Source organism: Talpa occidentalis, unplaced genomic scaffold (genome assembly GCF_014898055.3).
Source record: "Talpa occidentalis isolate TD23 unplaced genomic scaffold, MPIMG_talOcc4v2.1 talOcc4.8, whole genome shotgun sequence".
NCBI lineage: Eukaryota > Metazoa > Chordata > Mammalia > Eulipotyphla > Talpidae > Talpa > Talpa occidentalis.
The window spans coordinates 92,284,783-92,304,888 of NW_023605194.1; the positions used below are offsets into that span (position 1 = coordinate 92,284,783).

Here is a 20,106-nt window from a genome sequence, read left to right on the forward strand (position 1 = left end):
TACCGTGTGCATGTGCAAAGCACTGAGTCATTTGCTGTCTATGTTGTCTTTGCAACTGGAAGTTTTATTTGTATGTCCACCTCCTCCCCAATCTATTTTTTGTAATTAAGAGTTTTAACAATGTGTTGGTGAACAGAAATACATATAGAAGCTTCTTTCAGGAAAAATAGTTTCATGCATACAATGATTTTTTTTTCTTTTAAAGTAAATCCTTTCTCTAGTGGACAGAAGAAATGACAGACTGCATTACTTGAGTTACAATTGAACTGCTACATCCAAAGAAAGAGGAGGCTATGAGTAGAGCCTGAAGATAATTATTTGAGACTTAGTCTCTCAAATTTCCCAACGTACTGGTCTGACTTCCTCAAGATACTGGGAATTCATTAATGAATAAAGATGTGACATGTTTACATTCCAGTTTATACTAGTTGACATTCTAATGAGTGACTTTAGAATATTGTTAAATTTATTTCCTGTTCTTCAGCTTTTTGATATGCAAACTGTAGGTAATAGCAACTCAAACTTCAGAGGTTGTTGGAAAGATTTAATCAGCTGATATGTGCAAAGTGCTTAGACCTGGTGCCCTAACTCTTAGCTATTCTGATACATGGAACACATTGCCTAGACAAAGATGTGGGTATTTTACTATAGAGGGTAGAAAGGAAAAATATGTTCTCTCACTTTGTTCTGCTGCTTCAGCTAGGAGTGTCGGGAAGGGAATGAATTCACAGGCAGAAATGAATCCTTGCCATACTGTCCATTCATTGGCTTATTCATCATTGTGAATAAGTTTGCTCAGTTTTCTGTTTCCTTAACCTGGGAATGTTGAAAGCAAGTTAATTTTGAATGACTCATGGCTGGCACTTTATGAACTTGAACTTTCAAAAGGCATTGAGTCAGTTGATCTGCTGAGTCTGGCTGAGCTCTTTCATAACTTGCAGGAAAATTCTACCCCAACTTCAGCCATCCCATGGACTTCATTTATCTTTGGGTAAGAGGACATGTTCTTCCTTCCATCAGAGATTCTCAGTGAACATTTAAGGTGATTGGATAAATGACTGGATAATGTGTTGCTGTTATAGTTAAATTTCTGCTGTTTCTCACACATGTAAGTTTGCACTATATAAATTTGAAGATAGTAAGGTATTTATACATTTGAAAGGTATTCTCTCTAAAACTAAATGCACTATGGACGAAATAATGGATCAAAATTGAGACTGGTAGGAGCAGAGTTGAAAAAAAAAAAAAAAACCTTCTGGACTTGTGCCTTATCTGTGAAATATTGTTTTTGCTCACCTGTAATAGTAACAGAAGAACACTGTATTCCAGTTTAATGATCCAGAAGAGAGAAATGTTGTTTGTATTATTATAATATAAAAAAGTAAATTTCATCATTGTCTTCTAGATTCAACAATTATTCTATGATTTTTCTACCTGAATATGTCAAAGCATTTGGCCGCAACCTAACCTTTAAGAAGCTATCAAAATGAAAACAGTTAAAGTGAATCAGTGATGAAAGTCCTTATCCCTGAAATAGCCATTGTCTAATCTTAGAATTTGGGCATCCGGGGACTTATCAGGGAGAATCCAGTTGTTATAGAAGATATTGAAACATAATTGAAAGTGACAAATGATCAACTGGAGATTGGAAAAGCATTAGGTAGAAAACCCTCTGGTTCAGGAGCTGCAGAAGATACAGATACACAAATATTTCTAGATTTTAATGAAACTTTCAAAGTCCTTGATAAGAAAGATAGAAAAAATATGAGAATTCCAAAATTCACTCATAATGTACTTCAAATATTTTTTCCATTTTGACATGATTTTCCTTGTTTCATCTGAAAGAAGTTTTAAAGAAACACAGTCATGAGACCCAAAACAAGTTTCCTGGAATTTTATAATCAAAGAGTACTGCCATGGTATTCCATCTCTTTTATCTGTCTTTGTAAACAACACAAAATGATAACACAGAACCATCCCTAAGATCAAAGGACAAGTGCCTGCTAGTTTGTCACTCGCTTACATGTTTTAAATCCGATTTTAAACAGATATTTAGACCGTCAGATCTCTCAAATCCTTACTTCAGTGTATTAATCTCATTGTTTTGGAAATTTTATATTTCTTAAAAATCATATCCTAGTTACTGAGAATTCATAAACTCTATATTGTACTCAAAAGAAAATCATTTTCTCTATAGTATCTACTGATCTGTGTGTAATTTAAAACTGGAACATTTTAATTTTCTTAGCTTTTCTTAGTGAAACGTTACATGCAAATGATGTATAATTTTCTTGTAACTGCTCATGCGGTTACATTTGTTTGCCCTCAATTTTTTAATACATTAGTAATAAATGCACATGGTGGAAAAAGATAAAGTTATAAAAAGTAAAAGTCATCTGAAACCCAGCCACCCATAGATAACCTCAACAAATACTCTGTTTATGTCCTTTCAGATCTTTTATTGTTGTAAATCCATTATCCATTTCTGTCTACTTAAAATTATATTTCTATGTCCATGTATGTGGATGAATCTACCTTTAACTAGAACTAGGATTTTACTCTACCTATTTTAAGTTGCTTTTTAAATTCTAAATATATCATGGATCTTTTTCTATGTATATATTTATACAATTTGAAGATATGACATTTCCAAACTGTTTCTTTAGTTTTGGTCATTAAACTTATATCCTTATTTTCACTGTTGTAAAAATCAAATTATAACAGATCTTTTTCAAGTAGTTTTAAGAATGTATTTTCCTGAATTCCCAGTGGATTGTTGCATCCATTGAAATATACACTGTATCCTGACAGGTTCACATTAACTGTCCCCCTAGAACCAGTGTCTCCTCTGAGTATTCCTATAAACTCTAGTATTATAATTTAAAAAAATCCATTTAGGTTGAAAAATAGTAACTGATTGTTTCAGGTGAGACAAAATGTCACCAATATTTACATAGATTTTTTATTGTTCACATAAGGAAGGTTAGACAGTTTTAATAACTTCTTGGTAGGACCCAAACTACTCCACTGGGTCAAAGGCAAATTTCTCTTTGATTTTAAACATGAAAGAAGCTAGGATTGTGTCTTTGCATCATCAACACATTATTTAATCCAGTGTTATTTACAGTAATATCTATGATAATGGCTTTTAGGTTAACAACAGGATTTTTAAGATCAGAGTCCAAAGCAAAATGTTGTCTTCATAGAAACAGCAAAGGGATGCTCTTGCTGGATTTACTCCATTAACTAATGTAGGCAGCATCCCAAACTCAAACAGCCGTTGCTTTGTAGAAGACAAACTGCATCTGTAATTTGTGTGACAGGACCACACTTCCATATCATCACTTCCACCAGCTTTGATTCAAGAAAACCACTTGAGTAATAAAAACAGCATCATCAGGTCAGCAAGATCATCAGTAAGAATACTTTGAAATAAAGTTCAAAGTAGGTTTTAGGCATTGTTTTGTAGCATTTTGCATTTGCCCAAAGTTTTCCAATGGATGGGTTTTTGTTTAATTGCAATGAAATTAATTGCAGGACTAATAGACCTAGGAATGATAATTTAATGAGCTTATTTCTCTCCTCTAAAGTTGGGAGGAAAGTGAGTCTTCCATCTATTCTTGTATTTACCCTATTAGATTGTATCTCTTCACACTTAGGGCTACCAGAAGGAGTTATAGCTACAACCTAATTGTATTGAAGGACCCTGAAAAATAAGAAGTAGATAAGGCATCATCTGTAGTTGGAGTTACAGATTATAACATTAGAAGCAAATTTTGGCCATAGATTGCTCTAATTTGGGTCATTGACCAATACATTGGTGATCACAGAATTGCCCACTAATGGTCAGAGTATCTATATTGCAGTCATACATATTGCCGGTCCTCACTTGAACTTAACATCAATGTTCCTGTTTGATTTTTGACCCTCTCTTCCTTTTTCTTCTCCATCTTGTAACTTCCAGATTTTGAATGCTTAATATATGCCAGAACTTATGCTGGATAGAACTTAAATATTACCATTTATCCTCAGATTATTCAGAATAATAAAGATATTGAGTTAAGTTATCTTCCTTTTCTAGATGCAGAAACTGAGACTCAGAGAGACAAGGTGACCTCAAGGATTTACTGCCCAATGATACTGTTCTTATTACTTAGCCTTGTTAATCCTCAGTTGCTAATCTAATAATAAAGTAGAAAAAAATGTTTATGCAGGTTTACTGTGTGGTGGGCACCCTAAGTACTTACTCTTTACAACAACCCTAGAGGGCAGGTATTATTACCTCCATAGTATAGAAAAGAAAAATATGACTTAATAAGGTAAAACTCATTATGCAAAAGCACAGGCTAGCAAATCAAGGAACAGAAATCATAGCAGTTTCCATGAATTAATCCATTTTAATCCTAAATACAGTGCTCAGCACATAGAATGTATTTCATTTATATTCCAGCTGTCTTTTCACAATCAGTGGTAGTATCAATAATTGAACTAAGAAATCTGACTTCAAACCTATGCCTCATCTTTAACTTTTAATTCTATAAAAGTGATTTACAAATGGTTATTGCTGGTACAGGATAACATAAAGATATCAATTTTCCTCAAACACTTTTGTTGTGTGTGAAAGACCTATAAATGGCAATATTTTCTAATGATTACTATGTATTTTTCTTTTATGAAATGACTTTCAGTTTTCAGTTTTAGAGGGTTGTATTGATAGATAATCTAGCTCAATTTTTTTTTTGCTCAGCCATGTCCAACCTTCTAATTATCTCATCAGGAGCATACTTCATTTCTGTTACAGTGTTTTTAATCTCTATTGCCTCTTTTTTGTTCATTCTTAGGATTTTCATCTCTCTCTGCTCATGTTGCCCATCTGTTCTTGTGTGATGTCTGCTTTATCCATTACAGCCCTTAGAATGTTAGTAATGGTTGTAGTAAACTTGCTTGTCTGATAATTCCAGCCTCCCTTTCATTCTGGATATTCTGAAGCTTGTTCGCCCTTGTTAATTTGTGTATGTGTATGTATGTGTGTGTGTATGTTTTCCCTTTGGTGTCTTATCATTTTTCCAGATATATAAATAGCCAGATATTATGTACTAGTAAGCTACTATAGATAGACCTTAATTAATGCAATGTGGGGTAAGGAGAAGCCTTTTATAGTTTGTGATCAGATCTCAATTTTTGCCTTTACCTCTGGACCAATAACTTCTGGCTCAAGTGTTTCTCAGTCTCCCCTAAGTGGGGCAGGGTGGTTAAAATGGGCTCAAGTTGGAGATTTTCCTTCCTCAGTTTAGCTGGGCTCAGGTAATGCTCAGTAGATCAGGTTCTGGTTACCTAATTTCTCCAGAGGGCAGATGTTGCTAAGAAGAACATTGCTCTGATGAATTTCAGAATGGTTCAATTCTCCTTCTGGAAGCAGTGGGGTCTTTTTCCCTGAGAATCAAGGTCCTAGAAGTAAATCTCCCAAAAAGAAGTTAGGAGTCTCCCCTATAAGTTTTCCCACTATCCCAAAGTGAAATGTTCCTATTTGGTATGTCTTTTTTTGTTTGTTTGTTTGGATGTGTGTGTGGGGGGGAGGATTATAAGTTTATGTGAAAAGAAAAAAAGCATTTCCAGACCCCAAAATAGTAAGCTATCAAGTCATGCCAAAAAGGAAAATTCTACTTTTTCAGGTTGTGGTGGAAACCTGTAGCTGGGCCGCTAGCTGCAGAGATTCATCAACTGCAGTTGAGGCTTTTCTGCCTCAGCCCTCATCCTATAGAGGCTCCTACTGGTGATTCTGCCCCTAGAATTGAGACTCTGCTCTTGTCTATCTCTTTAACAATTTGGGGACAGTTCATTGAGCTGTGCCCTACTCAGGGATCCTAGAAGACCTGTTGATTTTTTAACTTGCTCAGCTTTTCCTTTATGTTAGGATGGGGTGGCAGCTTGCAAGCTCTTTCCTAGAAATTGAAAATCAAGTTGTTCACATTTGGGCAAAAAAATTTTAAAAGTCACTACATAATAACTTTTCATATGGGTTATTAAGATTACTTTGCATGATTTCAGCACACAGGGTCATCTTTGCAATTCCACAGTGCTATAGCATGTGTAAATGTTGATTTCTGATTTATAAAATATTTTTCAAAATACAATGGTTGCTATTTTTATCTCTTTGATATTACTTTGCCTCTGATGAATGTACCTCATATGTAAATTAAAAGGAAAAAATCAGTTTTATAGCACTGTGTTGTGCTGATAATGATTTCATTTTACTGTTTTACTTTATTTCCCTAGTGTGATCGCTGTTTGCCTCTTTGTCGAGACAAAACTTTTGGCCCGGGTGATCAAGTCCACACTTTCAGCTGTAAACCTTGTCAATGCCATAGCCACACCAGACGCTGCCATGATGATATCTACCTGGACCCTTTTTCCGCTGAGCACCACGGAGCGGGCAGCAGTGTCTGTGACGACTGTGAGCACAGTATGACAGGTCACTAGCAAGTCGCGCAAATGAATAACAAAGGCCTTCCAGGCCCATGTGCTTCTCTCTCCAATGCATATTACTTTAAATTATGTGGCTGAGATTCTGATGAACACCTGAAGCTTATATAATGTCCAAATGTGGTATGACATCAGTCAATCAATAAGTTAAAGGAAGTGCTCTATCCTCTTAGGTTTGTAAACCAAATCTCCTTCATCAGGGCCATGCTCTGATCTCAAACTATATCTTTTTAGGAAAGGGTTTTTTATTGAAGTTTAGAGCCTTTGATTGAACTGTGAACACAGGTAGATAGATAGCCAGGAATCTAGCTTGAGTTTATATGTTCTTAAAATCAGTTTTCCTGTGTGTGTGTGACCTTGACCTTTCAGTATGTCAGTTCTCACATGGAGATGTTTGCATTCATTCAGATTCAGAATGGACTCATGTGCTGAGAATATTTTTTTCTAACTGCCATTTCAATGCAGAAGATGATTATCAAAGTCTTATTCTGGGTCTATCCAGAATTTTGAATAGTCATTGAAAATTTAAATTTTCAAGGGCTGGTATGTTAAAAACAGAAGTAGGTAATATCTGAGTTTATGAAATACGATGGCCCATGTCCTGACTGTGAAATTGTGCTACTTTGAAGCAGAAATGAATTTATTAGATAATTATTGATGACCTAAAATGTCACAAGAACTTGGCTAGATGCTGGGAACATAAAGATGAACAAGATGATGATTTTCCCTGTCTTTGTATGGATAATTATATAGTGGGAATAGCATATTGTTAAAGGAACAATTGCAGAGTTGTCTGAATAGTGTTAATATAGGACAAGTACAGTAGGAATTAACTAGGTGAGGAATTAAGAGTGATGGAGGTAAATAAAGGTTTGCAGTAAGAGAAACAGTTGTATAGTTGTCTACTGGGAAGAGAAACTGGGCCTTGTTGAGAACAAATCTGGGAGCAATGACAGATCATAAGAAAAGGTGTTGAGACGGAAAGCAGAGGCCAAATTGGAAGACTTTAAATCATGATTAAAAGTCTGATTTTTATCCTAGTGTTAATGAGATGACGCTTAAGGGTTTAATACAGGAATGTGACATACTAAGCTTTGTGTTTCCAAAAGAGCCATCTGCTATAAGGTAGAGAATGCACTGGAGAGGGTTGAAACAATGTGAAATAACTTGGTAGAAGGGCACTACAATAGTCCAGATGAGAACTAATGCAGCTGTGCTTTTAAGAAAATGTGGATAAAGAAAAGTGGATCCAGGACATGTTGGGGATGGAAAGTGCCCAGGTTCTCTGAGCAAGGCATGCGTCATAAGTAACGGGAGGAAGAAGAGTAAAAATTCACACTTATATTCCAATGTAAGCAACAGGCTCAACTTCAGTGCCAGTTATGGAGATGGGGGAAGATGACAAATTCTGTTTTGGATGTGATCACTCTGTGTTTCCAAGAGACTTACCGGAAATTCTCTTGTAGGCAGTTGGAAATACAATTCTAAAATACCTTTCTTAGGAAGTCTTTCATGCCTCAGAAAAGACCAGCATTATGTGTCTACTTAGTGGCACCTTAGTTTATCAGTTACTTGTAGTTATTTAATGATGATTCACCCAACCTTCTAGACATTAGAAAGGTTTGTGAGAGGAAGGATGTGGGCTTTTCTCACTACTGTATTCCTTAGCGCTCAGCGCAGCATTGGCAACATGGTAATCATGCAATAAATATTCATTGAATTATAAATAAGGAGAGATTTCTAGATTGGAGATATAAATTTGGGAGTCATCAGCATATGTAAATGAAAATATTCTAGAAATATTATAATCTATTTAATTTTTAATTAGCCCATAGCCAATATCCATCAGAATGTGAGTTTTTACTTGATTAAGTTATTTCCATAGTCTTCCAATACTGGGCCAATGTCAACAATATTTGAGCGGAGTACATAATATCCAAAGGGCAGATTGATAGCTTTAATTTTCATTGCAGAGATCTTATTTGCTACTCACATTAACTTTAGAAACTTCGTTCAGTTTAGAATTTTTTCTTATATATATAATATGAAAAGGCAATATTGTGGAATAAAAAAACATTATAACCTATAAAATTACCTATGACTTTTATTATGTCAAGCTAATATTTAACATGAAATTCATTTGGTATATCTACTATAATGAATTTCTATTTGATATTTGAAATGAAAAATAATGGCCATAAACACTCACAGAAGCATTTACTTTTAATCTTGTTTACTATAGAATGATAGCAGTTACTAAGAGCAGTCTCCTATTTTATAACATGCGGTTCTAGGAAAATATTCTTAAGATTACATACCTTCTTGCTTCTAACTGTATAACTGTTTCTACCACACATCTGGAATTTCTCACATTTGATTTTTGTTAAGTACCTGGTCCTTAGAAATAATGGCAACTTTTAAGTATAGAAATACACTCTTTCAAAATGTATGGGTCTCTGCAAAGTGCAGCTTTTTAGAAGTGCAGTGTTATGTAACAGATGGGAGTTTAATGAAGTAAAGCACAGTTTGTAGCAGGTTCATTGTTTCATATGCTCTGGATCACTAAATTGGCAGGTAGAGATGAAAGGTGCATTAAAATGGACGTCCCGAAAATTATAGAATTCCCTCAAAGGAATACAGTCTTTAATTTTGAATTATGCAGCTGATTTTAATGAATTGGGAGTCATAATGCATAACCTTTTCCTCATGCAGGATGGAAATTTGAGCTGTGTGAGAAATACTTTTTCCAACAAGTTGGTGCAGATCCTTCAGCCATGGATGTTTGCAAATCCTGTGATTGTGATAAAGTTGGCACTAGAAACAGTTTCTTTTGTGATCAGGTGAGTTCTCATATTGAAGATAAAGAATTGTTTTCCTTTCAGAAAACAATGTGAAATTAAAGGCTGTATTGAATAGGAAGATCTGTGTGTTTGCATTTCAAAGAGATGGACACTTTAAGCGTGTTCCTGTGCAAGATTTAATAAGAACATGAAATTTAAGTCAACTTAGGTGGCTGTTTGCATATAAGAGAGGCTCCTTTTAATTTTACAATTGTCAAAAAAAATGGGGAGGGGCAGGCTTCCAAGTAAACTGATAACTACATTGAGTATATGCCATGGAGTTATGGGTAGATTAATATTAAGAAGTGATAGCAAACAAGGACTTTCCAAAAAAAAAAAAATGCATCAAAGATAGTATAGCAAAGTTTACTTGCACTTAGATCCAAATGGAAATTGTGTTATCCCTATTTCTAATTTTTTTATTTCAACTTCATCTTAACAGTACAATGGATTTTCATAATTCTATGCATTTTTATTACCAACATCACAAATTCAATGTCTGACCTCCATGATTAGTTAGACTAGCTAACCTTGGTCTCCTAACCTTGGTCGCTCCTGTTCTATATCAGAGAAAGCAGGTTCATATTAAATGCAGTGTCTTTGATGGGAGCTTTATACCTGTCCTGATAATAGTAATATTTGAAAATAGATAAAGGGCAAATATACTTTGCAGAATCAATTCAATGATTAATTTTTAGTAGTTAGATATTCTCTTGTAAACAGTTGTAAACAGCTGTTAGGAAAGTCGCAATGTGGTTAAAGCAAAAATAATTTTTAAGTTACAATGTGAAGATACTAAGTTCAAAGTAGAATATACTTACAAAACTTCCAGTGTGTTTTAAAAACCACTTTAACAAAGAAAAGTCAAATATAGGTAAACATGGTCAAATACACAAAATATGGATTTGCTGTACTTCATAGCTACCATAGTATGTAAAGAAAAGAACATTATATCCTTCATTGGAAAGCTGAAGTCTACAAAAATAATTAACAAGGACAATTCCCGCTGTTTTTATTTTATACTATTAAGGAGCTATTTTCTTGAAAAGTCACACTGCAATTGTATGTGTTTTGATTAGTAAAATCTGATTGTGTCTTTACATATCTCATCATTACGTATTCCCCCTGAATTTCCAGCATGGTTTTCTTTTGCTTGATATTAAACTCAATTTAAAGACTGAGATACCTTTTGAGATAACTGTCACTGACCACTTAGTCATATATGAGTCCATGTTATTTTCTTTAAAGCCTTCATGCAATTAATTTGTTTCTTTGTCTTCTCTTTCTTCACATAAACATTTCAGTCATGTAATTAATGCCCAGTAAATAGTTATTCAAAAAAAAGTTAAGTGCACCAAGAGAGATTTTTTTGAGCATTAATGTTAGCCAGATGGTCATTCAGATTGGTTATTATTATAATATGAAAATTTGTTCTTAAATAATTTTCCTTCTTGAAGATCTAAGGTCAAGTAATATTTGTATAAAATGATCTTGAGTTCTACCTCCCCAGTCATATTTACATTTAATTCATATAATCCACAGGAATTAAAATATAGCAGATTTGTCTCTTAACTTGGGTTATCTGATATAAAACCAAAATCCCATTCTGTCAATTTCAAGTTACCAATGAGATTTGGCAAGAAATGGACATCCTCTGGTCTTATGAATCAATGTAGACTGCACCAACATACAGCTCTCTGGGTCTCTCCCCTACTTCTCATAGGGTGAACCTAATTGGGAGTAGAGTGATAGATGCTTGAACCTCTTTGAGACCTCTTTGGCCTGTGATGTAATCAGTGTATCTAGGCATTGTTGAAGAGATCTGGAAGCAGAGGCTCTTTCCTCCAGCTAAGGTGGTATTCTCAGAGGCCTAGTGAGGAATGGGGAGCCCATGACCTCCCAGTAGTAACAAGAAGACCCCCAGGGTGTTGGTGGTAGAGTAAACAACATGGATTCTGTCCCCACCTGGCAGTATCCCTCCTTCACTTCTCAGCAGATATCCAGAGGAGGCCTATTAAAACAATTATTTCAATATTCAGACTGTTAAAACAACACTCATCTGAATCCGTCAAAAATAGTATAGCAAAGTTACTTTCAGACTGTTACAACAACAAAATGCCCAGATTCTGATAAAATCATTTATGACAAGAATTAGTATGACCTCTAATGGAATAAAAAAAAAGATGAGAGTATTAGGTTAGTATCAAGATGATACAGACATTAGGGTTTAAAAGCATCTGTCATAATTATTCTGTAAAGAAACGCAGAACACACTTGAAACAAAAAAATACAAAGTATCAGCAAAGAAATAGAAGATAAAAGGGAAACCTAGGTGGTAATTTTAGAATGAAAAAAAGCAATTGCTTAAAAAAAAATACCTCAATAGATGTGTTTCATTGATGGACAGATTGGATGCGAAAAAGGAAAGGATCAGTGAGCTTGAAGGTAGAACAATAGAAATTACCCCAATCTGAGCAACAGAAAAATAAATACACTAGAAAAAAATGAATAGGTAAGATTGTGGGATCATAACAAAAGACCTAATTTTGATGTCATTAGAATTCTAAAAAGAGAAAAGTAAGGAGATGGCTTTTAGCAAAAACCCTAAACCCATGCATTAAAGAAGCTTTATGCATCTTTAAGGTATAAATCTAGAGAAATCCAAGCACAGTATGCCTGAACTTCTGGACCTAAAGGAAAAGGAAAACATCTTGACATCAACTAGAGACAAGTGACACATCACCTATAGGGGAGAAGCTATTGTAATGACTGCAGATTTCTCACCATATTTAACACAGAAGGAAATCGCCCAATATCTGTCAAATGCTGAAAGAAAAGAATCTAACACAGTTTATATTCAGTGAAAATATCCTTCAGTGATGAGGAGGAAATCACAATATTCTCAAATGGAAAACTTAGAATTTGTTCCTGGCACAGCTACCCAACAGATTGGCTATAGAAACTTCTAACACAAAGAAAAATGATAACTGAAGGAATCTTCAAACACCAGGAAGGAGTAAAAAGCATCAGAACAAAATAGAACTAAAAGAACAAAAATGGGGTAAATATGAATTCCTACTTCTACTTCTAAATGACTTTTGATTGTTAAAGCAAAAACTCCTTCACTAGCTAATGTAGTTCTCAGTATATTAGAGGAGGTATTTAAGTGAACTTTTTTTAAAAAATAAGGAGGTAAAGGGAGATAGTTGTTCTCCACTTACGTAGATTTGGAAAAGCAAAAGCTAGCTGACACTGATGTGTGTGTGTGTTGTGTGTGTGTATGTATGCATATATATATATATATATATATATGCACAGAAAATTAAAAACAGAAGAACAATAGAGAAAATCAATGAAAAAAGGATCTTTGGAAAGAGCAATAAAATTGACATTTACCAAGATTAACAAATTAAATTAATAAACAAATCACTAATAATAGGAATGAAATAAGAAGTATCAGTACATATCTTGCAGACATCAAAAGACTAACAAGAGAAAACCATCAATACCTCTACACACAAGGGATTTACAACAGGGAGGAAATGGAGTGCTTCCTCAAAGAGTGCAAATTGTCACAACTCACCCGATATGAAGCATAATGTGAATAGTCCTACAATTATTAAGAATTTTTAATTCATAATTTAAAGCATACTGAAAAAGAAATCTCTAAGGCCAGATGGTTTCATTACAGAATTCTGCCAGACATTTAAAGAGTAATTAGCACCAGTTCTGCATCTCTTACAGAAAATAAAAGAGGAAAAAAGATATCCTAACTCATTTTATGACAGTATATCCTACTATCAAAACCAAATAATAACTCAGTACATAAGAAGACAAGGGCAGACCAATGGCCCTCGTGACTGTGGAAGCCAATATTGTTTTTTTTTAAGGATTTATTTATTTACTTATACAAGCACTGGATACAGTCAGAAGCGCTGGAGGATGAGAGAATTCGCCAGAGCCAGAGCGGAGAGCAGAGCAGAGTAGGCAGACTGACAAAAGTACACTGCTGAGGGGAGCAGTGGGCAGCAGGAAAGGTCTGCGCGCCATGTGGGACCCTTGCCCGGTGGCCAGGGATCGAACCGGCGCTGCAGAGCCTGCAGGCAGCTTCGCAACCCAGCGCTCAACCACTGCACCATCGGTGAGGCCCTGGATGCCAGTATTCTTGATAATATTTGGACAAATAGAATTCTTTTTGCAGCAATATGCAAAAAGACAAACACAAAGACCAAGGTGCTTATATTCCGGGAATATAATGCTGGTTCAGTATTTGAAATCAAACAATGTAATCCATCTTACTAATAAGCTAAAGAAAAAAAAATCACAACAAGATGTCATGGATGCAAAGACCAATCTCACTCCCATTTATGGTAAGCATTCAGAAAACCAGTACTAGAGCAGAGTTTCTCAACTTGAAAACAAACATCAACAAAACAATACCTATTACAGATGACATCTAACTACTGAATGCTTTTCCCTAAGGTCAGGAGCCAGACAAGATAAGGATGCCATTATGTGTATTCTCCATAGAACTGTAAGGTCTAGCCAGTGTAATAAAGCAAGAAAAGGAAAACAAGGGCATACTGACCAGAAAGGAAAACCCAGAGCTGTTCTTTTTACAATAGTATGATGATTTACCAAAAAGTAAAATCCCCCAAAATGCCACTACTAGAACTATTGTGAATACAAAAAAGTAGTGATATGTAAGCTTAACATACAAAAAAATAGTAGTAGTAATGTGTTAGAAATGAAGGTCTAGACATAGAAATAAAAATGCAGTGTTGTTCATAATGTACAGATTTCTATGCTAAAACTACAGAATACCAGTAAATGAAGCATTCCCTTAAAATTTCAAAAGAAGACCTTTTCAACAAAATTTCCATACCCATTTCTAAGCTGTATGATTTTACAACTTCTTTTAGTATTGATGGATGATAGAATGTTACCACTTGTCAAACCCATAAAATAATTAATAGAAAATTAAAGAAAATACAAGACAGAGGACAACAATAAACATAAGAAATGACAGAAAATTATGATCTAAAAAAGTAAATATAAATCATATATTTTAAAGGGATCTTTTTTCTTTATGGTATTGAAAGATATTTTCCTTAAGTAACTATTTGCTACCTAGTTTCTTTTTAATTTTTTTCTTCAAAGTTAACATTTTAATGAAGTACCATTGTTTTACATCCTTGTTAATATTTTGACAGTATAGGATTTCTTTTCTGATGAATGGATAAATAAAATGTGGTTTATCTGCTTGGTGGAATATTATTAAGCAAGGAAGAAAGTACTGACACATATTACAAACTGTATTTTCATCTCAGTACTAGGGGAAAGGGAAGGAGAGGGACAGGAAGAGAGAGAGAGAACTGTTTTAGATGCTTCTGTATATCAGTATTTTCCACAGGTAAAAATCTAGTTTAAATAAGAAGCAACATTTTTTCTGTGCTTTCAAAACGCTTCCCCAATTTGCTTTGTTGATCATTTTTATAATCAGAAAAAGATAGTCTTCGTTAAATATGGTGTGTAGCCAGTGAGAGCTATGTATGTCGGTACAATGATAGGACTTTTTTGTGAGTTTAAAACTCCCTATAGTCTATGTCTAAATCACATTCATATATTGCCTTAAATTTCTTCTTGTTTTTTTCTATGCTCCAAGTATAGACCCAAAGTACAGGAATTGTTACTATCTGTGGATTATATCAGCAGGTGTACTTTGCCTAAAAATGTTTACTGGCATTTTCAATAGGATAACCAAATACATGCTAAAAAAGTTGTCAACAGTGTCAGAATTATAAACTGTAAAATGAAATTCAAGGACATTTTTTAAATTCATGCAATTGCAATCCTTAATAATATTAGGGAGCATACAAGGAAATTAGGCAGTAGTTCAAGTCTCATTTTGTTATAATAACTTAGGAATCAAGCCAGCCCCAAATGGACTGAGTGGCTGCGTTGAGCGCTCTGTGTTCTGGAAGGGAAGTTTCCCTTTGGCAGTTGTCATTTGAAACTCCATCCAATCTCATAAGATATAGCATGTGTGCTGTATTCTTCCATAAGAAATGTTGTAATTCTTTGTCATGTGAATGCCAAAATCACGAGAATGGCATGAAGTAATGTTCTGAGTCACTCAACTCTAAAAGTCCCAATGCCAAAGTCAAGGCACATAGAACATGTAAAGCTTAATAATATTAATATTAGCAAGAGTGATGAAAATGGAAAAATCATTATCATTATCAAGGGATCCTTAATATTCAATATACTGAATCCCAAGGGCTACCATGGATAAATTTCAGGGCATCCATATGCAACTTTAAATTAGCTTTCTGCATAGTTTTATTGATGTATTTTTGAGGGGACATTTTGTTGCCATATGAAAGGTATCTATGAGTCCCAAAGATGAGAATGTCACTGCTTTGTGCAATAGTACATTTGTTTGAGAGCAGACTTGGCTGTTAATACAGAAACATAATGTGGATTCCCCAGGATGTCACTTCACTTTCTTCTTATTTCTTTTGAACTGTGCATGACTTGTTCAACATCTGTCCTAAATTGGTTGTTGACTTTTTTTTCTCTCTCTCAAGTCACTTTAAGTTCAGAAGAACCAGATAGAATTGTAGACCTGGATGATGCTTTAAAAGAGTTATTCTAAGGTATATGGAGAAAGGTGCATGAGCCCATATTTATAGGTAGAGATCCCAGGAGCTAGCTCTTAACCCAAGGTGACTGAGAACTGTCTACTTCCAACTTGAGCCTCCATTATGCTTCCTTCATATGTCTGCTGATCTCCCTGGGATACCTTCTGTCCCCACCTGCACAGGTGATGCTGATGATGTGAGGGGAACTTAAGAGAAAGTCCCTAGTGTATAGCAAGACTTCTATAAAAGCCATTCAATAAATGTCGGAGTGTTTTTCTTCTTGGGATTTTCTCCATCATTCCTACCTTCTCTCTCTTTTTAATTTGCTGTGTTTTGGGATCTGGCTGAAGAAACCATGTCAGGTTAGCCACCACCATGGAGATGGAGGAGATCGATCAGGGCAGGGCTCTGCAAACTTCTAAGATTAGCTCCCTCTGAATCCCATCTGAAAATTAAACTGTTTCCTAAGATTTCTACATCACTGAGTCTCTGTTAAATTATGGTTGAATTGGACCCTGAGCTGTGTCCTCAAAATTTTAAACCATTAAAAAATGGGAATAAAAAATAATAAGGGAATCTGAAAGTTAGCTGAAAATATAGTTGTAATTATATAAAAAGAGAGAAGAATGGCTGATTGTAATGCTCAATAAGGCATCAATATACAGCTGTGGTAGAGCCAGAACAGAGAGAAATAAGTAAGAGACATTAAAAATAGATTAATAAGGCAGGTGACTAGGGGTTGAAATGAATTAGATGAAATAGAAAGGCATCAATGAAGGAAGTATTTCTAGGTCTGACCCATGGAAGATGGAATCATAAGGAATAAGGATCCTACTCATGAAAATTGATTGTTCTGCCAGAGTGATAATTTTCAAGGAAATACTTTAAAAAATGGAGCAGAATATATTTTCCCTGCATAATGTACTATTTCCTGCAGTACATAGATGCTTTCACCTCCACCCAGAACTTTGTATTTGTCATTAATTACCACAACATGCCCAAAAGTCAGGATGTAGATTTCCAGATACCTATTGCCTTGTTTTTTATATTACCTAAATATTAAAGCATACAAAGGGAAGTAATTCAAGAATTTCTTCAGCCTGTGAGAAACTTGACTCTGAATAGTATGGCATACGGATAGTATCTGTAAGCACTGAGATGATGAAGGATACACAATCAGGGGGTTTTCTTAGAGCTCTGAGAGGCATGAAGCTTTTGGCATAAGCTATGTGGTCTTTCAGAGACTTAAGGAGAGATGAGTAGTAGCATTTTTCTTGTAACTGATAAGCTGAATTATAACTGATTAACCTGATAAAGTAGTAGGCCAGATGCACAAAGATAGGAACAAATTACTGGGGTGAAATGGGAAAAGAAAGGCAAATGGGTCCCAGCTTGATAGAAAGTCTGGCCTGAAGGAGTCATCCACAATCAAGGCTGTTTCAGGGTGCATGGAGGTCAGATGGATGGATCTGTCACTGAGGTGAGGTTCTAGCTTCAGCCTGGATTGATTTTAACATATATGAACACATCTGGCATCTCCTTGGGAAGACGCTGCTCCCCAGGGTCAGGGTGTACAAACTTGATCAAATAATACCTCAGCATTCAAGGCTAGATTCTGGAGTGATAATAGCACTGGCAGAGTGTGAGGCAGTAAGTGGATATTGGAAGAATTGGTTCAACTTAGAGCAAGGTAATATGATAATAGGGTCTATTGCACTTCTACCAATACTAGTTAGGATAAACTAGAGAGATGTGACAAAGTGTGTTCATGAGCACTAGTGAGAGAGAGGCCCCAAGGACAAGCAAGTGAGAAAGTAGTCACTGCCTCTAAGTGCTCCCAGGTGAAGATCAAATTAAAAGAGCAAAAGTGCATTAAGTATTCATAGAGATCTTAGATTTTGAAGGTAATTTCCAAATATGAGTATTTTAAGATTTTTTAGCAAGGATATACAGTGAGGGAGAAGGGTGGATGAATGGATGGATGAATAGATGGATGAATGGATGGATAGATGGATTTATAGGTATAGCTTGCTTCTTGGGGCTGTGATTACAGGATGAAATCATTTTTTCATTAACTTAAGTATATAAATTTAGCAAGTTTTCTTCGAAGATTAAGACTACAACTTAATGACCCTTGGTGCATGCTTGTGGATGATACTGATTTATTCAGAAATAGAATACAACTAGTCTCCACCTTCCCCTGACCTACCAGACCAATGAATAGTCTCTCCCAAGGCAAAGGCTGTTAGCTGTGGTGCTCTGTTCCCCAGTATTCTTCAGGATGGGGAATGTTTTGGCTCCTGTTGGACTAAAGGATTGAATTCCACATTGATCTACCCATGCTGCCATTTTGGTACTGTCTGTTGTAGTAGCACACATTGCATCTGACAAATCTACAGGTGGACAATATTCATAGAAATGTATCAAATTTGTCTGTAATATTCTCACAGATTCCATTCTTTTGTGCTTGCCATGTACAATTTACTTTGCTAGCTGCTTTCAGTCAATTCAGTTCTTACCAAGTTAGTCAAGGTATTACTTTGTCCATTGATTAGTTAAGAATTTGGAGTCTCAGAAAAATTAAGTAGCTCCTGCAAGATCACACAAATAAAAATAGAGTAAAGCAGAAATTCAAAACGGGTTTCGCAAGCCCAGGCTTGAGGTTAGAGACCTCAGGTTTTTCTTAAACATGTGTTCCACAGCAGGTTGCTAAGCTGGAAATTTATGAACACTATCCCAAAATGGGAAGGAAACATGTCCATTTATCTGAGGATTATTACAACTCCCATTAATCCTATTAAAAATGCCTAGGTATTTAGGATATAAAAAAAAAAATGCATAGAATTCAGTGGCATATTATTAGTTCTTGGAACCAACACAATTCCAATCCCCAAATGGAGATTTGGGTAATTTAAGGCGTTGATGTAGCTCCCTTAATGCTTATGGATACAAAGGCTATGTGGATACACATACAATGACTTGAATATCTTGTCAAGGCACTTGTAATTTTTTATTTTATTAGTGATTTTCTCCTCAAATTGTATTAATCTGTCAGACATTTCCATAAGTCTATTGTTTTGGGATACATTTTCACACCATCTTATGTGTTCACTCTCCTCCAAGACTCATGTCTACCCCCTCCCTTCCATTATCCCCTCTTCTCTCCACCTCCTTTCCCCCTGCTAACCAGTTTATTTTTCACAGAATCTTACAATCATTTTTGCTGTTCATTGCCAGTTTGTTTTCTTGGGTAATTTACAGTCAACAAATAAATAAAGCCATCTGATGTCTGTCATTCACTTTCTGACTTATTTCCCTGAGCATCACCTCAAGATCCATCCATTTGGATTCAGAAGGTACTATTTCACCTTTTTTTTAGTAGCTGACAGTATAACATTGAGTGTGTGTTTCATCATCTCTTTATCCAGTTATCTATTGTTGAAGCCTTAGGTTGGCCATTGGCAAGTGTGGAAAGTGCTACATACAACTTTTCACATTAGAGTTTTCATATTTTTTGGGTAAATATCTAGCAGTGGTATTGCTTGATCATCTGGTGTTTCCATTTTGTCTAAGTATCTCTGTACTATTTGTTTTCATCCTTTTTGACATGGGGCATTCTCTCAGGGGTGACATGGTATCTCATTGTGGTTTTGATTTACATTTCCCTTATAATATGTGAAGCTGAACATTTTTTTTCATCTGCATGTAGGCCATGTAGATGTCTTCTTTAAAGAAGACTGGAGATCTTTTGCCCATTTTTTGATTGGGTTTTTATTTTTGTAGTGTTGTATGAGTTCTTTATATATTTTTGGAAATGACCCCTTGTGTGATACACAGATATCTTCTCCTGTTTCATAGGCTACCTTTTTGTTTTTGTGGTGGTTTTATCCCACTGTACAACAGTAGTTTAGTTTGATGTAGTTCCATTTGTTTACTTTTGCTTTTGCTTCTCTGGCCTTTGAATTGTGTCTCCAAATATACCCATGCTATTGATGTCCAGGATTTTATCACCTATGTTTTCTTTTAAGTGTTTAATGGTTTCACGTCTTAAACCCAAGACTTTAATACATTTTGAGTGAATTTTTGTATGTGAAGTTAAGTAACAATCTAGTTTCTTTTTTTTTTTTTGGCATGCGGCT

General features: G+C 35.2%; 1 protein-coding gene across 1 annotated transcript in view; it reads left to right on the plus strand.

Annotated features, from left to right (window-relative positions):
- Positions 1 to 20,106, plus strand: part of USH2A (usherin) — a 635,462-nt gene that overhangs the window by 83,062 nt on the left and 532,294 nt on the right. The window contains 2 exon segments of the mRNA XM_037497740.2: positions 6,277 to 6,472; positions 9,196 to 9,323. Coding sequence (XP_037353637.1) covers positions 6,277 to 6,472; positions 9,196 to 9,323 — 324 coding nt within the window.